We start from the raw sequence: 21,157 nt of genomic DNA on the forward strand, positions 1-21,157 counted from the left end.
TCCTTAGAGAAAGCAGGGTCGAGGTTTGACTCCAGGCTTCTCATTCTAATCTTGCTCTTGGCCCCAGTCCTGAGAACATGAGTTTAACCCTTTGTGACAGTCCTTCATCTCTTGTGATGATGCTGCTCCTTTAACAAGATTATGGTGTCCTTGGTGCTTTTTTTCACAAGTAGTAAAAGACATAGGCACCGAAAAATGTAACTTTAAAGGGTTTTAGGGCCAATTTGATTATAACAAATGAATACTGCCTCAGGCAAAAGGCTTTTCAATTTTAAAAAAATGCTTATACAATGAAAGTGGAGTGGCCAATTCTCCCAGCTCAGTTCTTCTGTGGTCTGGCTATTCACTGAAAGCAGTCAGGCAGTTTTAAAAGTTGCTGAACCCAAAGAAAGCAGGTACAGGCTAATCATCTTCTCTTTGACTTCTTTCCTGTAAGGCTTGGGTTTGATTTTACTTTTGGTGCCAAGGGGTGTTAATGGGGATTGTTGCAAGTATTGGGAACAGCGTCATTAAGTTGGTATAATCGGTTGGATTTTTGGATAGGTTGTTATTCTGTATTCTGAGTTTTTTTTTTGTTTGTGTTACTTTTGTCAATCTTGTAAATAAGTTCTGTTTTGTTTAAAACTAAGTGGTTTGGCTAGCTGCAATCCTCCTGGAATATCTGTGTTACACCTACTTAAAACAATGAGCAAAGTTAGGGTCTGGGTTACTTTCTTGAGGGAGTCTGGCCTGTTCCATAATACAGTCAATGGAAGAAGCTATGCATCTGTAGAGCTGATAATCACAATGACCACAGCCTGGATGGACTCTTCTAATATCTATTCCAACATATGCAAACAATCTGGTATTTTTGCCATGTGCCTCACAAGGTATGTCCACAATCTGTTACCTGTCGAGTGACCCCAGAGTCTAATGACCAGCTTAGGACTCAGCATCTGGGTCACATTCAGCAACCCTGTGACTGCGTGAAGCCTACTCCATCTCATCCTTCATAGTTGAAGACTAGCTGTCAATGTGCTTGCACCAGTGCATGGATCCTTTACAGCTGAATCAGGTGTACTGACTGAGTTGTGTGTATCTGTGCTAGTGCTAGGTGCAGAGTGAATATCTGATACTGCACCCTTTGGTGTTCCATCCTCCTCTCCCAAGGTTAGTACAGATCCCTTGATGCTGGTAGCAGCTGCTTTCCCTAAAACATGAACAAGGAGGCATCAGCATTCAAGGTGAGTTCAGAGAGACTTGTTTCCTTGGGAACACATTGGTACCATTTGTAGTGGGTTGGCACTGTTTTAACTTTAGACTCTGCCACATTCAGATAGATCACCTTTTTGGAATTGTGCAAGATTCCACAGTCAGAAAAACCATGATTGCCAACTTCCCAAGTTTCCAAGGTTGTTGCCCCACTCTCCTTCGAATACACTTTGCAGGAGAGACCTTTGTGCCTTTTGAATCTCACTACCTTAAGGCCTTCCTTCAATTTTGCCTTGGCCAATGTGCTCCTCCTCCATTGCAAGCAAATGGATGGCCAAGTCAATATGAAATGAAGTGGGATTGGGAAACTACTGCTTTGAGGTAAAGCTCTGTCTAAGACACATCTGTTAAACATTTGATTCTCTTTTCCAAAAGACCTATCAACAGAGGCTGCATGTGGAGTGGACCTGCTACACTGCTTTCTTTGTTGGAATTGTTATCGAACAGCTTGCTGACTTAATCATTCGTAAAACCAGACGGAACTCTATTTTCCAGCAGGGTATATTTGGGTAGGTCACTAGGTTTTCTGTAACATTTGCATTGTTTAGATTATTACACTTTTGAATCACATAATATATTAAAGTTACAAATGACCAAGTTGCTGTTAACTAAGGAAGTTTGAAAAATTAACATTAAGTTTCGGATCAACACTGACAAGGGCAGTACAATTATTATCTGGAGCTTGTGCAGAATTTATTGCCAAACTGTTTATGGGGTGATGCTTTTCCTGCGACAGTTAAATAGAGGGGGATTCAGGAGTAATCGCACAAATACCACAAATAGGGATGTGATTCTGAGAATGTAAATTGGAAGCGACACAGGGAGGTAGTGAGGTCAGTGGGTAGTAGGATTATTTTGTTTTAAAGCTTCTAAACCAGTCATGTTGTCTTTAATTTCTAGAAATAAAATGCTTTGGATCGGTCTTCTCTCTCAAGTTGGCATTGCACTTTTGCTATGTTATGTTCCTGGGATGCAAAATAACCTTCACTTCACCTTTCTCAGGTGAGGAAATCACATTAGTGTTGTTTGAACGCTGAGATTTTTTTTCTGCAATATTTTGAGAATGTATCTCAATTTTTGTAAAATTATGTTGCTTTGTCTAGGAGCAATATTGTGTAAGGAGCTCTGATTGAGACTCAAATTATTTTATTGTAAAAGGAACTTTACGTGAACGTGGCAGGAAGGTGACCAGTTGGAAAACAATAAAAACCTTAAAAAATGATTTTTAAAATATCTCAACTAATGATTAAAGCATTAGAAAGTTCTAACTTGTTCCAAATCCAAAAGCAGTTGATTAATTCCTTGTTGAAAGCTCGTACAAATCCAAGTTTCAAAACCAAGTAGATGGATTTTTCAGCCCATTTGTAACAGAACTCTAAGATCTGCAGCTACAAAGCTGTTTGAAAAGACTTTATGAAGTACAATTATGTGAAGGACAGACAACCATATTTTGTTGCGGAGTGTGGCCCATTTTGACTGTTATCAAACCTTTGTAAAGTAGGTATCACCACTTGGTGACAAGTGAAATTAGTACTGTTGAAAACATCATAACATTTTAAATGTTGCCCTGTTTGCAATCAGGCACTGAGTGATATTCAATAAATTTTTATGAAACCATTATACAGAAACCAAAAATACACTTAAAAGCTTGACTGCTTTTGATGGGGTTGGCACTGGCTGGGCCAACATTTATTGCCCAGAGGGTAATTCTGTGTCAACCAATTTGCAGTTTTTCTGGAGTCACATGCAGGCCAGACTGGATAAGGATGGAGATTTCCTCTCTTTAAGGACATTACATTTTTATGACAGTTGGCAGCTCTTTATTCCAGGCTTTTATTAAATTCAATGAACTTCCAGAGGAAGTGGTGGATGTGGGTACAGTTGCAACATTTTAAAATACATTTAGGTAAGTACATGAATAAGGTATGTTTGGAGGAATATGGTCCAAGCCCAGGCAGTTGGACTAGTTTAGTTTAGGATTATGGTCAGCATGAACTAGTTGGACTGAAGGGTCTGTTTCTGTGCCGTACGACTCTATATTTCACCATTTTCCAGGTGGTATTGGAACATACATTCCCATAGGATTGGTCAGTGCCACTGCTTCCCTTTGATTCTGTACTCGCAAACAATTTGCATTTATTGTTCAGTTTTGTATTAAGAGCTCTAAATGTTTAATTACATGGTATAAATTCGAATGCTAAATACTTCTATTCTTTTCAGGTTTCAGTACTGGTTTGTCGCAGTACCTTTTGCAATTCTAATATTTGTATATGATGAAATCCGTAAATTCTTCATTCGCAAATACCCTGGAAGTAAGTCTTCATAACGCATTCTCCATTTTTCTAAAAACATCTTTCAGTGCAAATGGATTTGTAGTGAAGAGTTGACATTACTGACTTTTTTCTGAATTGATGGTTTTGCAATCAGCATCGCATCTTCAAAAATTTCTGTATGTTGTGAATTGCGTGAACTGTTCCAAATGCTCACTTCGGTTTTTTGGTTCTTAAAATCACGTTAGTTATTCCTTGAATGATTTCTTTATCACTTTACAGTGGGAGGTTGTACGAATAGGAAAAAAACTGACACCAGTGCAATGACCTCCTCATTCTTCCTCATATTCCAAGGAACAAAATTGTAGTTAACTCTTAAAATAGCCAATTATTTTCTGCAAGGACCAATTTATTGCCATAAGGGAATGTAGCAGAGATTGTTCTGTCAATATCCTGACCAATCAGAGTCTACCTGCCTGGTCTGAGTTTAAGTTTCACAGTTAACAGTGATGGCTGCATCTCCATATTAACTATTGCTCAGCAAATGAGCAGATACTTCTCATGTATAAATTGCTATTCCCTTCTAAGTTTGGTTTCTTGTGTCAACTGTCAGTGTTGAAGTGTGCAAAATGCAATCTTTAAATTTGTTTCAACAATAAGATAAAATTCCTTAGGCTTCACACCTTTAGGTTGGTTACTAAGAAGTATGTTTTTAAGAGTCATAGAGATGTACAGTGCGAAAACAGACCCTTGTCCAACCTGTCCATGCCGATTAGATACCCCAACCCAATCTAGTCCCACCTGCCAGCACCCGGCCCATATCCCTCCAGAACCTTCCTATTCATATACCCATCCAAATGCCTCCTAAAAGTTGCAATTGAATCAGCCACCATCACTTTCTCTGGCAGCTAATTCCATACACATACCACACTCTGTGTGAAAATGTTGCCCCTCAGGTCTCTTTTATATCTTTCCCCTCTCACCCTAAACCTATGCCCTCTAGTTCTGGACTCCCCGACCCCAGGGAAAAGACTTTGTCTATTTATGCTATCCATGCCCCTTTTGTAAACCTCTATAAAGTCACCCCTCAGCCTCCAATGCTCCAGGGAAAACAGCCCCAGCTTGTTCAGCCTCTCCCTATAGCTCAAATCCTCCAACCCTGGCAACATCCTTGTAAATCTTTACTGAACCCTTTCAAGTTTCACAACATTTTTCCGATAAGAAGGAGACCAGAATTGTACGCAATTTTCCAACAGTGGCCTAACCAATGTCCTGTATAGCCGCAACATGACCTCCCAACTCCAGTACTCAATATTCTGACCAATAAAGGAAAGCATACCAAACGCCNNNTCCATCTGCCACTTCTCAGCCTATTGGCCCATCTGGTCCAGATCCTGTTGTAATCTGAGGTAACCCTCTTCGCTGTCCATTACACCTCCAATTTTGGTGTCATCTGCAAATTTACTAACTGTATCTCTTATGCTCCAAATCATTTATGTAAATGACAAAATGTAGAGGACCCAGCACCGATCCTTGTGGCACTCCATTGATCACAGGCCTCTGGTCTGGTTCTAACAGCAGTTAAATACTTGTTGGGAAAGACAGCTTATGATATGACCAATTTCCTGGTCACCATTTTATTTGGAACGAAATTAATGACCAGTGCAGATAGTATCATAATACAACAGTAATGTGAACCCATGAAATCACCTCCTTGCTAAAGTTTATAATCTGATGATCATCCTCTAAAGAGCTGTAAGAATCTGATAGGGTTAATGCTGAGGAAAGCACTGCCTTCTATGATGTCATAGGCAAAAGAACAATTTGGACCTTGAAGTAACACCTAATATTGAGTCTTTCATTAACAATGCTTATCATTCCAACATACTTTGTCCATAGTTGCTACAATCTATAAAAAGGAACTACATATTGCTTAAAGCAAGAACAAGAAAGAGGATGCCTGATGAATTTTATACCATGATGAATTGTGGTAAGGGATCCATCACACAACAATTAGTGTTTGCTATTTCCACAAGCTGAAATGGGGACTTTCAGGACATGACTTTTTTTTTAACAAGTAACATTACACAGTAAAATCTGTCTCAGGGATACAAAATAAAACTTTGTATGAGTTACCATACACATTTTGAAAAAGGCATGACAAATTCTGGCAAGAAATGTAAATTGAAAGTGGTGAGTGAATGCATACTTTACTGGACATGTCATGGCTTTATCCATTATTACAGAATACTAATGACAAAATCATGATAAGTATGGAATAATTTTAAATATTAATAGGACAATGTGTTTGTGACAGGTTGGTGGGACAAAAATATGTACTATTGACAGTCATCTTGTGAAACTATATGTGACCCCTTCACTACTGGACTGAAGTTGTCAAGTGCCCACGAGACTGGAGAAGATAGCGAGTCTAGCCAGCATCAGCAAGGAGGGAAGAATCATTACTTTGCTCTGTGTTAAAACCTCATTGCAATTTTCTCTTCATCGTGGTTTGCTTCTATATAACTAATGTTGGGGAGCAATAATTTTGAAAATGGCAATTTTTCTGTTTGCTGGTTACTTCACTCTACTAGTTCTCTAGAAGCAACTTAGGTTTGCGCCTAGTTTTGAAAAAATGATTATATAATTATATCCCAGGCTCTTGCAGTTTGCACAAATGAATTTCTAATTAAATAATGTCAGCACCTTATTAAATCAATAGAAAACAAAAAAAATGTATTGCGCTTTTTCTACCATGTATTTTATTAGATTAGATTACTTTCAGTGTGGAAACAGGCCCTTTGGCCCAACAAGTCCACACCGACCTGCCGAAGCGCAATCCACCCAGACCCATTCCCCTACATTTACCCCTTCACCTAACACTACAGGCAATTTAGCATGGCCAATTCACCTAACCTGCACATTTTTGGATTGTGGGAGAAAACCGGAGCACCTGGAGGAAACCCACGCAGACACGGGGAGAATGTGCAAACTCCACACAGAGAGTCGCCTGAGACGGGAATTGAACCCGGGTCTCTGGCGCTGTGAGGCAGCAGTGCTAACCACTGTGCCACCCCTATGGTGAAATAAAATCTTCTGCTTATAAGCAAAGAAGAACAATAGCTAAGGAGGTTAGAAATACGAACTTGTCCAATAAACTATTAAAATTTTATTTTAAATGATCTTTATTCCTGCTCCAAGTAAATGAGTTATGAAAAGAAAAAAATAAGTTGATGTGCCTTATTAATTTCCATTCCTAGTCTTGCAGAAAAACTGGAAAAACCACAGTTTCAGAAAGTTTGTGACCAGAAAATAGTTTCAATGATCATGATATGCAATTAATGCAACTTCAGTAATTGCGATGAGTGTGCTTCACGCTCAGAGCTCTCCTGATTAAGGTGTTGAGGTATTTTTACATTTTCCATGTGGTGAAGTGTTCTGTTTACCTGACAGACAAAATATGAACAGCATTACCACCTGACAGGCGACAATAACATAAAGCTGCTGTAAAACAATAAGGCTGAATATAAATCATACTTGGCCATAATTAATTGCTTATTTACTCAACAGTCAACTTCTAGGTTTCAAATGTTAGACTTAATTCTGTATTAGAGCTTGATGTGCTGCTTCTAAGGATTGCAGGAAGTATGTTTGAATAAGGTTATGACACCAAAACCAGGCCCAATCAGGTAGACATAAAAGATTACAAGGCTCTATTCAAAGTGCAAGGGAGTTCTTCAGCTAAACTGACTGACATTTAATCTGAATCACAATCTAAACCTTGATTGTTTTTTGTGGCACCTTGCTGTTCAGAAATTGCTTGCTGCAAAGCAGTTTGGGAGATACTGAAATCTTAGCAAGTACGATCAGCTGCACCATTTCCTTGGTTCAAATAGTAGACTTTTCCAAGTCGGACAATTTATGCTGAATGAGAAGGAGCTATTGCTAATTTTTTTTTTTAGAAAAAAATCTCTTCGTTTTAGACTCTACGCATTTGAGATATCCTTGGGCTTCCTAAACTATTTAACACCCAATCAATTACTTTGTGAAAAAAAAAGTGGCCACTGTGACAATCTAGGCAAAATCAGCAGGCGGGAGAAAGTGAGGACTGCAGATGCTGGAGATCAGAGCTTAAAAATGTGTTGCTGGAAAAGCACAGCAGGTCAGGCAGCATCAAAGGAGCAAGAGAATCGACGTTTCGGGCATAAGCCCTTCTTCAGGGCTGAAGAAGGGCTTATGCCCGAAACGTCGATTCTCCTGCTCCTTTGATGCTGCCTGACCTGCTGCGCTTTTCCAGCAACACATTTTTAAAATCAGCAGGCTGCAGGAAGCAAGTTCTGCAAGCTAGAAATATGTGAACAATTAAACTAGATTTAGTACAGTCCTTGATCATCTGAACATGGCCAGAGCACAGCCAACAGGAACATTACAATTATCCCACATTTAGAACTTCAGATGTACCAAATTACTTTTTCATCAGAAAATATGTCCAATCAGTTTTGGTTACGTACCTGACCTGTAATTAAAATCAAAAACCTTGAACATAATTAGAACCTAAAATTTGCTCTTACTAAGTCTACTAAATCATTCATCATTTCTCTTCAACAGTCTCCTTTCCCAAATTCTCACTGTGAGAAAAATGCTTGGGAAAGGAAAGGTGAGGAGAGAGTCAGCAGGGGAACAAGCGAAGATGTAAATGAACTCAAAGTGTTGGCAGCACTATTGAGGAATGTCCCTAATGTACCTATTAATGAATATTAAAAATGTGCTTTAAACAGGGGCTACTTTGACTAATTTGTTTAGTTTGAACTGGGATTATTGCGGTTAGAAAGATTTCTCACCATCTGTGGTGGATGAGCGTGAGGGAGATGGTGATGCAGAATTTTTGTGGATCTTCTTTACTTTTCCTTGGGGTTGACTTAGAGAATCTAGTCGAGCTCCAAGTTTAGCTGTAAGATAAAGAATACAAAGAAAATGATTTGCATCTGCAATCAATCTCTTTATTTTGCTTTTATTATGAGACCTATCAATTGTGGTGAAACACAGTTCTACCAAATGCCAGCTGAGGATGACATATTTTAAATAAGATAGACTTTGTCATCTCTGCCATTTATTGGAGACATCAGTGATTTTGGAACTGATTTTCATATGGTTGGTCACTCATTGATTTCAAGCCACTTGCTGAAGGAGAACTTCACTAGAGTCCCTTTGAGCAGAGAGAAGATTATTGGGATATTTAATAGAGGTGTTCAAAATTCTGCAAAGTTTTGACAGTCATTAGTGAAAAGTTGGCAAGAATGTCTCTTACCAGCAAAGAGAAATAATAATTCTGGCAAAATCATCAGGGAAGAAGCGACAACAAAGCATTATTTTACTTATTTATTGTGATCTGGAATGGTTTTGGAGATAGACCTTTTTAAAAGGGAACTAGATCTCCAATTTAAACAGTTAAAAATCACATCAGGTTATAGCCTAACAGGTTTAAAAAACTTGCAAGGTTTTGAGAAAGAACCTGATTTTGTGCTGCATGATTCCTATTCACTATTTTTCACTAAAGCAACATTACAAAAAAATTCTGGTCATTGCTGTTTGCAGAATCCCACAATGATCAAATTGGCCAAACAATACACAACGGGACAATGTTTCAAAATCACCTGTTAATGTTTTTTATGTCCATAGGATGTCTGAAAACATGAATTAAATGCAATGTTTTTTTCACAAATAATTATTTGAATTTTGAATCCTTAATTTAGGGCAAGACCTGTCATGACTAACGTTTATCAAACATACTGAAAAAGTCAGGACTGCTCTCCTTGGAGAAAAGGCAGCTAGGAGGAAACATGAGCGAGTTAGATAGAGTAGACAGAGAAAACTGTTTCCATTCATAAGAAGGAATATATTTAGTGATCTACAAATGCAGCAAGGATAAAGTGAGTGATGGCTTTTACTCAGCGAATAGTTAGGGTTGGAATGCATTACCTCTAAGTATGGCAGAGGAAGATTGAATTGAAGCATTCAACGTAGATGATTATTTAGATGATAATAATGTGCAAGAGTGTTGGAAAAAAGGAGATTGGCACAAGATAACAATGCTCATTTAACAGGCCAGTGCAAACCTGCTGGGCTAAATAATCTCCTTCTGCAACACTGAAATAACTTTTTTCTTAATCTTCAAAACTAATTTTATAATGTGAGCATTGAAATCTCTTTTTTTTTAAAAAATGTAGTTTCATTGGTTTTTGCACTGACTTTAATTATAATACCCTACCTGTTTCCTTACTTGTTTCTGAAAGAAGTTGGTAGCAAATGAATTGCTGCCAGGTATCCACACTACTATCAAACCAGACTCTGGGATGTGCCAGGGAGGAAATTGCTCATCACCCTCCAACTATCTCCCTTAAAACCTCCCCAGTGCCAATGCACCCTCCCTCCGCCCCCATCCCCACCCTCTCCACTCAAGTCACTGAAAGAGCTTTTTTGCTTCCTTTGGCCTTCCAGGGGCTTCAGCAGATCACCGTGCCTGATATCCTGCCTTGGCAACTTGAGGATCACTGTCTGATGAAACAGCCTAACCCATGTGTAACATTAGGCCACCTAAAGAACATCCCCACTGCCTTTGAGTTGCAACTTAAATGGCATTTTGTAAACACCAGCTGAAAGACAACATGCTACAGTATGATTGTTCCATTAATTCTCATTCTATACACCGATGAGTAGAGCCACTTTTTTAATGAAAGGAATGAACACAAATATTTTGACCTACCTAGGAATTTGGAATTGACTATATTATCATTGTTCAGTAGTGGTATGTACACAGGGGTTGATGCCCTGCTTGGTTCTAGAAGATACAAAAATGCACATTCAGAGCAAAAAACACTTTTCCAATGCTCAAAGCAGTTATTGTGATTTTTAAACCACCCTTCCTTTCATAACCCAACAATTATTGCTTTGTTGCCTCGTTTGCTTTTCTCCTTCACTTCAGAGGGTAAAATTGTCTTGCTCATTGATTACAGAGGTCCTTGGCAGCAGGGTGAGCTGTGAGGAGGATGCAGAGATGCTTCAGTGTGATTGAGACAAAATTGATTGAGTGGATAATTGTGCGGTTATCCACTTTGGTTGCAAAAACAGGAAGGCAGATTATTATCTGAGTGGAGATAGATTGGGAAAGAGGGGAGGTGCAACGCAACCTTGGTGTCCTGGTATACCAGTCACTGAGAGTAAGCATGCAGGAACAGCAGGCCTTCATTGCGAGAGGATTTAAGTACAAGACCAAGGGTGTCCCTGCAACTGCAAAGGGAGACTACACTAGAGTGTTTTGTACAATTTTTATCTCTTTATCAGAGAACGGATATCTGGGTTTGGAGGGAGGGAGCAAAGTAGGTTTACACAACTGATCCCTGGGATGGCTGCACTAATGTACGAACAGAAACGGGATCAGTTAGTACCATATTCACTGGAACTTAGGAGACGCATGGAGGGATCCAATAGAAACCTATAAAATTCTAACAGGGTAAACGTAGGAAGGATGTTCCAATGATCAGGGAGCCCAGAACTGGAGTCACAGTCTAATGATATTGGCTTGACAATTTAGGACAAAGGAGGAAAACCTTATTCATCTTGAGTGTTGTGAGCCTGTGGAATTCTATCACTGAATGTGGCTGAGGCCAAAATGTTGAGAGTTTTCAGGAATAAGTTAGATATAGTCCATATATGGAATAGGATCAGAGGATATCAGAGAAAGCAGGCATGTGGTATGAATTAGATGATCAGGAACAATTGTATTGAATGGTGGAGCAGGTTCAAAGAGTTGAATGGTGTATTTCTGCTCCTATTTTCGATATTTCCAAGTGTCACTTTTGTACTAGTTATCAGGGTTACATTACAGATTAATAGAATCCTTGAGTTTTCCTTCCAGGAATTGAGACTGACTGAAATTCTACTATTCGTCATTTTTAGCCTTGCTTTGCTGTAAAACTCTATAACTAATGTTACTTGTGAACAGGTGTTAATGTTTCACCAATACCCGAAGTTTGCTATGGTTTTCATGCTTTAAAAATATGTAAAACCTTTCACAGCACTCTCAGTAAAACAGGAGTACCTCAAAGAACACTGTTAAATGTTCAGATTTAAATGAACAAACTTAATTCAAAGTATTCACCTTACCCATTACTACACCTTTGAACATTTCTCCTTTTCAACTGACCTGTGTGTAATTACCTAGCCTATTTCTTTAGTGGAATTTACTTACTGTTCACACCAAGAAGAATATAAACTGCTCGTTCAGCCAGGATGTCAGAAGCGTAGCAATGTTGGTTTTGCAATAAATTCTTCACTTGTCCACTCTCATCTGCTAGATCAATCTCAGCTGAAGTGCAGATCAAATCAGAATAAAAAAAGTTGTAAAATCCCAATATCAACTCCTCTGTCTTTTCAACTTCTTTTATACTGGATTTAAACAATGCAGAAAAATTATTGAAAAATAGTTAACACATTATGCTCACAAATCTAGCGTATTGGCAACGATATGACCACTACCAATTATCATGAAAACCCAACTAGTTCATTAATATCCTTGAGGGAAGGAAATCTACATCCTTACCTGGTCTGAACTAAACGTGATTCCAGATGCACAAGAAAAGTGCTTGATTCTTCACTATCTTCTGAGATGGTCAAGTAATCCACTCAGTTATATTGGAGTTTCTACACTCTGTAAAGAATAAAACTGGGTGGGCCACCTGATCTGTGCACTGGGAATGGTGACACTAAAAGGAGTTCTATTGACCTTGCAAGCCCACCTACATTTGGAGAACTGTCACTCAGACAGTCAAGTGACAACCAGACACATTCATGTTCAAAAGTAATTGTACCTTAGTGTCTGGACACTACCATAACAGTATGGTTCAATTCTTGTACAAGCTGAGGTCACCAAGAAGGACTCTCCTCCTCAACTCTTTGTCTAAGGCATGGTGAACCTCAGGGTAAAGCATCACTAGTCTCTCTCTCTAATAGAATGGTAAGACTATGGTGACTTTACCTTTATCTTATACTAGAGAATGTTCTGAACCACCAGCAGGACAGACTCAACAGAGGTGCGGTGGTATATAGTTTGGAGGGAGATGCCCTGGGAATTATCAACATTGATTCAGGACACTGAGTTTCATGATACCAGGTCAAACATAGGAAAGGAAACCTTCTGGTTACTACCATCCTTTACTGTTGAATCAGATCTTCCACAATGTTATACAGCACTTGGAGGAAGCACTGTAGGTTGCCTAGGCACAGAATGTACTCTGGTTAGAGAAATTTAATGTTCATCACCGAGAGTGGCTTGCTAGCACCAGGCCTAATTGAGCTGCTGATCCGACAGTAAGTAAATGAGGTCGGTGGAAGGTGGTGGGGTCGTCAGCAAGAGGGATATATCTACTTGTCTTCATCCTCACCATTCTACTTGGTGTGGCTGAGATCATCCATGGCAATATAAGTGTCTGAAATCATCCATGGCAGTATCAGTAAGTGTGATCACTAAATAGTCCTGTGGCAATAAATGCCGTCTTCACACTGGGGATGCCCTCCATCAGGTTGTGTGGTGCTACTACTGTCCTAAATTGGACAGACTTAGAACAAATCAAGCAATTCAAGACTGGAAACCCATGAGAGGTGTGGGCCATCAGTAGCAGTAGAATTACATCCAACCACAATCTGCAATCTCATAGCCCTGCAACCCCCACTCTACCACTATCATTAAAACCATTTCAATGAAGAATGCAAGACAGTGTGCCAAGACCAGTATTAGGCATACCCAAGATTGAGATTGCGTGAGTGTTGTCAGAGTTCCAATAATTCAACTAGGAGAAAGTGAGGACTGCAGATGCTGGAGATCAGAGCTGAAAAATGTGTTGCTGGAAAAGCAATCTGAAGAAGGGCTTATGCCCAAAACATTGATTCTCCTGCTCCTTGCATGCTGCCTGACCTGCTGCGCTTTTCCAGCAACACATTTTTCAGTTGCAATAATTCAGGCAAGTGGAGAGTATCATAGCAGTCTCATGACTAGTGCCTTGCATATGAGGGATAAATTTGGAGAAGTAGGAGGTGGGTTACTCAATGCAGCATTCCTAATCTATGACCTGTGTAGCCACAGTATTTATCTGACTGGTCTGTTGGATGTTAATCCTGTGGGATTCAGTGATTGTAATGCCATTGAAAATCAAGATACAATAGTTAGCTTCTCTCTTGTTGAAGGTGCACTTACGTGCATTTTATTTGCCACTTCTTAGCCCAAGTCTGATAGCACTGTTAATAACACCTTTCATGACTTTACTATTGACTGAGAGTTGACTAAAATGTCGGTAATTAGCCAAGTCGAGCTTGTCCTATATTTTGTGGGGTAGACGCCAGCATTGTAATTGTACTGGAACAGCCTGGCAAGTGATGCAGCTAGAAGGATATATCTACTTGTGCTCATCCTCACCATTCTGCTTGGTGTGGCTGAGATCATCTATGGCAATATTGGTAAGTGTGATCAATACATAGTCCTGTGGAGATAAAGTGCCATCTTTACACTGGGGATGCCCTCCATCAGGTAGCCTTCTGGAACATGTCTTCAATATTATTGCCAGATATTCACAGGCTCATAAAATGCAGAAAAGGCCCATCAGGTCTGCACTGTCATAACTGTACTAAAGGTGCACTAATCCCAATTTCCCACTTGTCCTGTATCCTTGAATGCTATAATATTTCAAATGCTCATCCAATTTTTTTTAAAAGGTTGTAAGATTTCTGGCCTCCACTACCTTCACAGACAATGTGTTCCAGATTCCCACCATCTGATGTAGATTTTTTTTCCCCCAAATCTCATCTGAATCTTCTGTCATTGATCCTGAAACTATGCCCTCTTATGATTGACCACTCACCCAAAGGGAATAGCTGCTCTCTGTTCACCCTGTCCACACCCCTCATAATTTCATACACTTCAATCATGTCCCCTTAAACCTTCTCTGTCCTAAAGAGAACAATCTAAGCCTATAGTCTCTTCTAATAGCTCAATTTCTCCACATCAGCCAACATCCTGGTGAACCTCCTCTGTACCCCCTTTGATGCTATTGTATCCTTCCTATAGTGAGGTAACCAGAAGTGCACATAATACTCCAGCTGTGGCCTCACCAATGTTCTGTGTAACTCTAACATTACCTCCTTGCTCTTATGCTCTGTGCCATGACTGATGAAAGCAAGTGTCCCATATGCCTTCTTAACTATCCTATTCACTTGCTCTGTTGATTTCAGGGATCTGTGAATATTTCCCAAGATCCTTCTCTTCTTCTTAGCAACCCAATTACTTCCCATTCATTAAATACTCCCTCATCTTGGTTCATCTTCCACAATGCACCACCTCATACTCATCAGGGTTAATGCCATCTACCACTGGTCTGACCATCTGACCAACCCATCTATATATTCCTGTAACCTACAACCATCTTCGCTATTAACCACTCTACCAATCTTGGTGTCATCTGCAAATTTGCTTAACATTGTCTGCACACTTTAATCTATATCATTTATAACAAACAAAAAGGGTCCCAGAGACCATAGCCTTTGCAGTATCCAATGTCTTCAGCCATTTCTTGATATCAAGTGGAGTGAATTGAAGTGGTTGAAGACTGACATCTGTGGAGATGGGAACCTCTGAAGAGGGCCGAGATGGATCATCTATTTGGCATTTGTAGCTGAACATGGATACAAATACTTCAGCCTGACCTCTTGTAATATACACTGGATTCCCTCATTGTTGAGGATGGGGATACTTGTGGAACTTCCATCTCCTGTTAGTTGTTTAATTGTCCAACAACATTCACAACCGAATGTGTAGAACTGTGAACTGATCCACTGATTGTGGGATTGTTTATCCCCACCTTTCGTATGCTGCTTATGCTCCTTGGCATGTATGAAGTCTCATGTTGCATCTTCATCATTGTCCCAAGGTTTTTGTAGTTTTTCTACCAAAGATACATTACACATGTGGGAGAATCCCTGGGGATAATCACATTATATACTGCAACGAATGTTCCTACCATCATTTTTATATTTTAATCACTTGTTCATTCAAAAAAGATTTTCAGCTCAAGATAACATGAAAAATGGTCATGACAGACTTTCCTTCTAAGCCTCATTTTGTTTCCACATGAACATCTAATTTGCACCTCCTGAATTCATTAGATTGAGTGTTCACCATCCAGAGTCACTGGCAGAAGCCTTCACAAATCCTTTGTCCCAGAGTACTTTTAAGAGTTTTAAAGTTCTGCCACCCACTATAGAGTGTGTGAAGAAAATCATAATAAATTTGATGTAAATGTATCATGCGATGGGTATGTATTAAAATTAGTGGGTCACATAGAGGTCAGAGGACAGGGCTTAATGAGGGCTAATCAGCACATTCACTACAAATAGAGCTGCTTACTATCGGTAACTAGGGAATATTTTTCTTTTGGTGACAATGACAGCATGAAAAGTGGAAACTTTGAGGTAGCTCTTACCTTTGATCTCACGGTGGCAGTTCTGTTTGATACAGTCCAGCAAAACCGGAATTTTACAGAATATATTGAAAAGGGCATGTTCATTATCTGCAGTCAACATATACATAAAAGGCCATAGGATATTTTTTATTCCTTACATGTACCTTGGAAAATCAATTAATACAAATCGGAGGATTTAACCACTTCATAATCAGATAGAATATATTCGTTAAGTGTTTAACTTCTCCCTAACTTTCATTGATCTTGACCACCGTTGGCCATTCCCATTCATTCCTCATAGGAAGATACTCAATCATGGATATCTACACAGTCAGATATTGGCACTATGCATGTAAAAATGCACAGGACCCAAAAATAAGCACATAGAAATGAAAACTCTGATGTGATCCCAATAATGTAAAACCTTTATCTCCTATTTATACTGATATCCACTAAGTCTGTCTTGTTTTGTAAGGAAAACTAGCCATTGCAGATTTTAGGGATAGGAGGAGGCCATTCAGCCCTATGAACCTGATGATAGTTAATCAGCATCTTAGTTACGTTTACTTACCATGGTTCCTTAGCCCTTCATTTGGTTGCCAAACAAAAATCAAAATATTTCTGATTGACCAAGCCTCAGCGACTGTCGAGTTAACAGGTGAAGCAGGTCAAGATTTTTAGTTCCCTTTCCTTTGTGTGAAAAATTACTCCTTGATCACGATTCCTTCTGAATAATCCAGCTCTAATTTCAAGGTTGCCCCTGTTGCTTTGGATTCCATGACTGGTGGAAATAATTCCTTCCTATTTACTCCATTCAAATTTGTATGAGCATGTATTATACCATTTTGAAATGTTACTCAGTAGGTTCAGATGAAAAGGAGTGCAAGAAAAATAGTCACAAATCCTTCTCTTACACCTTTTTAACCCCTTTTGTGTCTCCACAAGGAGCATTTGTGCTCATCCACTGGGTGAAACATTGTCCCTTCATGTTGGCCGCATTTACCATTGTTACAAGTGTTTCAGAATGCAAGCAGCTTTAAATTAAACATATTTCTATAATGGCACCATACAATTACAGTTTAATTATGTGAGGGCATAAAATGGTTAATTTCTTGTTTATAAATCAGTCAAATATCAGCTTCCAACAAAAAAAGTCATGCAAAGGTTTCTGTCTATCTGTGTCCAGAAAGAAATCCTGCATTCCGCGACCATAGAATCGCGGAAGCAGGAAGCAGTTCTCACTGCCCTTCCGAACAGCATCCCTCCCAGATCCAATGGCCTGATAATCCACCTAGCTGATACATCCTTGGACACTATGGGCAATTTAGCATGACCGATCCACATAACCTGCACACCTTTGGACTGTGGGATGAAACTGGAGCACCCGGAGGAAACCCACAAAGACATGGGGGAATGTGCAAACTATACACAGATAGTCACTCAAGGGTAAAATCGAATCTGGGTCCCTGGCACTGTGAGCCAGCAGTACTAACCACTGAGCCACCGTGTCACCGTTGCAGACCAATTATCAGATGAGCACCAAGATCTTCAATTTCAGAATTGATCTGTTCAGTCATATGCAGACACATTGCTGAAACTCATGTTTCTAAATAGACATTATCCTTAAGTTGAAAGATAACTAACAATGACTACAACTATTTCTGCTACAACAAGTCTTTTAAAACCTGATCCTGAATGAAACATCCATTGTAGTTGGATGAGATATTATAATTTTAATTTTTTGAACATTCTGCCCAGAGTGTCACTGAGTGAAACTGAAATCTGACTGTTAACTCTTACCACATACAAGCAGGTTTAGTAATACAGGATTCTGCAGCTGTAATAAAAGATTCAGGGAATTGGGCAATTAGTTCAACTGTTGATAAGTATTCTCACACTTACCTCCATATAATACTGTAATGAACATGAGGGGTTTCAATCGCAGCAGTAAAATGCTAACACGATTCTGAAGCTTCAACAGTTAAAAGTTCTTCAGATGATCATTGGAACATTCATTTAACAACAGGAATGCAAGACTGGGCATGTCTTGGTTCACTCCCATCCTGAAGCAAGTAAATAAATTAATGATTCAGCTGAGGAAATGTGCTCAATGAGTAAGATAAATGCAGTATATAGTTAATTATTAACAAGCAGTGGCTCAAATATTTATTAGATACTTTTCAGAAGGAATGCAGAATAAGGGTCATAGTTGAGTGGCTTTCATCTGCCAATCTAATCCTCAGTGCTTTTATTATGTTTTGTTAAAAGGTCATTTACAATATATTATGAGTATGAGGAACATGCTGTTCTGTTCCTTGGCTTGGGTAGAACTTAACTTTATTTAATTATTTATTAAATAAACATGATTTATTATCCAATCACTGACCTACATTTTTCAGCTTAGGCCAATTTGTAGCACTACTGAATCAGGGTTCTCGAAGATCCATTCCAATACTTGAATGTGCTTAAGTGTCATACCGAAGGGAATGCTTTATTTTGGATGCGCTTTTCAATAAAGGACCTGTTCACCTTTCCAATTGGACATAATAAAGCCCACAGAATATTACTGAAATACAATGAGACATGAGGATTAAAATCCCAGGTGGTTGGCACACTGAATGCAGTGCGTGAATTGCCAGTACAATGTTTGATTCCACTGGATTGTTCGGGAGTTGTTTCTCACAATTTGTTTGTTACACAGTTGGCTCATTTCACTTGCAAACTGCTAGACCTCTGCAGTGCACTGAGTAATTAATTTGATTTCACTCAGAAAAGCAGTCTCTCCAAACAGGCCTTCTTTTCAAAAAGATCTGCATCTTATATAGCAGTTTTCACAACCATCTCTCAGTGCTCAACAGCCAATTAATTACTTATTAAAGCATTGTGACTGAAATGTGCCAGCCAATATATACACTCGACAGGGTCTCTCAAACAGCAATGGAATAGTGATCAGAGAATCTATTTATGAATGTTGATTCAAGGATAATTATTATCCAGCATAAAAGGGATAACTCCCCTATTTTGCTTCAAAATAGTGCCATTCTCTCAAAATAGAGCCTCAGTTTGACTTTTAATCTGAAAGAGAACAACTCTGCAAAATCAAACATTGTATAGACGGCGTGAACTTTTAGAATGCTATCCAAGAAGCAGAGCAACTGGACTAAAAATGTTAACTACGCTTTCTCTATGGAGAAGTAGCCAGACCTGCTGAGCTTCTCCAGCAATTTTCATTTTTGTTCCAGAGCTTCAGCACGGTGGCACAGTGGTTAGCACTGCTGCCTCACAGCGCCAGAGACCCGGGTTCAGTTCCTGCCTCAGGGGACTGACTGTGTGGAGTTTGCACGTTCTCCCAGTGTCTGCGTGAGTTTCCTCCGGGTGCTCCGGTTTCCTTCCACAGTCCAAAAATGTGCAGGTTAGGTGAATTGGCCATGCTAAATTGCCCATAGTGTTAGGTAAGGGGCAAATGTATGGGTGGGTTGCGCTTCGGCGGGTCGGTGTGGACTTGTTGGGCCGAAGGGCCTGTTTCCACACTGTAAAGTAATCTAATCTAATCCACAGTTCTTTGTTTTATTATTCATAAGCATGACATTTGGTGGGAGTATAAGTTACATTGCTGTTTTGATTATATTTGTCATATACCATTCATTGTTTTATATATATGCCATATATATTCATTCAAACACAATTAATTATGTACTTTAATGAGTGCTGTGTTGTGACCAGTTGAGAAGGGATGGAATGGCTCCCCTCTTTATTAGCTCCTCATTTGTCTGTAACATGATTTTGAATTGCAAAAGTTTGTGTTTGCCAATTCAATGTGTGCCTATCTGTTTACGTACAGTTTATAAAGAACTAGACAGATTTCCTGGAGTTCCAGAAGTAAAGGCCTAGTTTCTGGGCTAACACCCAGCAAGTTGAAAATACCAAAATCATCAAAAATACAATCACATGTCCCAACCTCTGCAACTCCCTCACAAATATACTCAAATCAAACATGCAAAAGTAAAAAGTTCAGAGCAGAAACTTTAACGTTGGCTAAGTGATATTAAATTTCAATAATAAAGAAAGGATAAATATAAGTTAACCGGCTATACCTGGCTGTCTTGTATCCATTTAACTATCCACAAGGTTTTGGTCTTCAGCCAACAGTTCAAAGGTTGTAGCTGATGTTTCTCCTTATTTTGGAAATGCTGGAACTCAAATCTTTGTTTAAGAGTTCTTTGTCTGATTTGAATGTATGTGGACATAATCAAACACACCAAATAGGGTGCTAATATAAACAGAGACAAGATGACCTTGGTAGACACGTACATACCCACACAAGCATGGTTGCCATTAGTGGTTCAGATGGTAATACTGATTAGCTCACAATTGCAAAGCTTATGTTAGCCTTGATCCCCAGTGACTAGAATCATAGAGGTTTACAATGCAGAAAAAGGCCCTATGGCCCATCAAATCTGCACTAATTAAAAATACCACTTAACTATTCAAATCCTATTTTGCAGCACTTGGCTCATAGCTTTGTATATTTTGGCATTGCAAGTGCATATCTAAATTGGGTGGACGCTGTGAAGTTATTTCTGTTAGGTGGGGAGACGAGGACCCGTGGGCACAGCCTTAAAATTAGAGGGGGGAAATTTAGAACGGAAATGAGGAGACATTTCTTTAGCCATGTGGAATTCATTGCCATGGAGTGCAGTGGAGGCTGGGACGTTGGGTGTCTTCAAGGCAGAGACTGATAAATTCTTGATCTCGCAAGGAATTAAGGTCTATGGGGAGAGTATGGGTAAGTGGAATTGAAACGCCCATCAGCCGTGGGAGAGTGGATTTGATGGGCTGAATGGCCTTGCTTCCACTGCTATGTCTTATGTTCTAAATATTTCTTAAATATTGAGGGTTTCCACCTCTGCCACCCTTACAGGCAGAGAGTTCCAGATTCCCACCACCCTCTGGAAGGAAACCTTTTTCCTCACATGTCCTCTAAACCTTCTGCCCCTTACCTTAACTCTATGCCCTGGTGATTAATCCCTCCACAGGAAGAAAGGTTTCTTCCCAGCTACCATGTTTATGCCCTGCATAATTTTATACATCTCAATCATGTCATCCCTCAGGATCCTCTGCTCTAGGGAA

At 39.4% G+C, this 21,157-nt stretch overlaps 2 protein-coding genes across 11 annotated transcripts in view; one reads left to right on the top strand and one right to left on the bottom strand.

The window, feature by feature from the left end:
* Positions 1-21,157, top strand: part of LOC122540695 (potassium-transporting ATPase alpha chain 2-like) — a 118,556-nt gene that overhangs the window by 55,341 nt on the left and 42,058 nt on the right. For 6 of the 8 annotated variants that reach the window (XM_043676799.1, XM_043676804.1, XM_043676805.1 and 3 more), the window contains 3 exons: positions 1,627-1,760; positions 2,152-2,253; positions 3,472-3,563. In XM_043676799.1, the coding sequence (XP_043532734.1) occupies positions 1,627-1,760; positions 2,152-2,253; positions 3,472-3,563 (328 nt within the window). Of the gene's footprint in view, positions 1-1,626; positions 1,761-2,151; positions 2,254-3,471; positions 3,564-5,420; positions 5,512-5,838; positions 6,314-21,157 lie in introns of those variants that run through there. The other 2 variants (XR_006309383.1, XM_043676800.1) reach the window with 2 other exon arrangements.
* LOC122540698 (uncharacterized protein CXorf65 homolog) lies at positions 6,683-19,283 on the bottom strand. Of its 3 annotated transcripts, XM_043676807.1 has the most exons (6): positions 17,930-19,275; positions 16,049-16,135; positions 11,770-11,886; positions 10,285-10,359; positions 8,363-8,470; positions 6,683-6,967 (listed from the first exon to the last, which is right to left on the bottom strand). In XM_043676807.1, the coding sequence occupies exons 1-6, from the start codon at positions 17,952-17,954 to the stop codon at positions 6,915-6,917; spliced, it is 465 nt and encodes a 154-aa protein (XP_043532742.1). In that variant the 5' UTR covers positions 17,955-19,275; the 3' UTR covers positions 6,683-6,914. The 3 variants fall into 3 exon arrangements, with proteins under 3 accessions (XP_043532742.1, XP_043532743.1, XP_043532745.1); XM_043676808.1 differs by lacking the exon at positions 10,285-10,359 and having other exon boundaries at positions 17,930-19,283; XM_043676810.1 differs by lacking the exon at positions 16,049-16,135 and having other exon boundaries at positions 17,930-19,272.

Source organism: Chiloscyllium plagiosum, chromosome 35 (assembly GCF_004010195.1).
Source record: "Chiloscyllium plagiosum isolate BGI_BamShark_2017 chromosome 35, ASM401019v2, whole genome shotgun sequence".
In the NCBI taxonomy this organism is placed as follows: domain Eukaryota; kingdom Metazoa; phylum Chordata; class Chondrichthyes; order Orectolobiformes; family Hemiscylliidae; genus Chiloscyllium; species Chiloscyllium plagiosum.

Coding starts and splice junctions, on each gene's coding strand:
- LOC122540698 (XM_043676807.1), bottom strand. CDS start 17,954: ATGTTCATTACAGTATTATATGGAG. Junction 16,136..17,929: donor CATTACAGTATTATATGGAG/GTAAGTGTGAGA, acceptor TGTTGACTGCAG/ATAATGAACATGCCCTTTTC. Junction 8,471..10,284: donor AGTCAATTCCAAATTCCTAG/GTAGGTCAAAAT, acceptor TTTATCTTACAG/CTAAACTTGGAGCTCGACTA.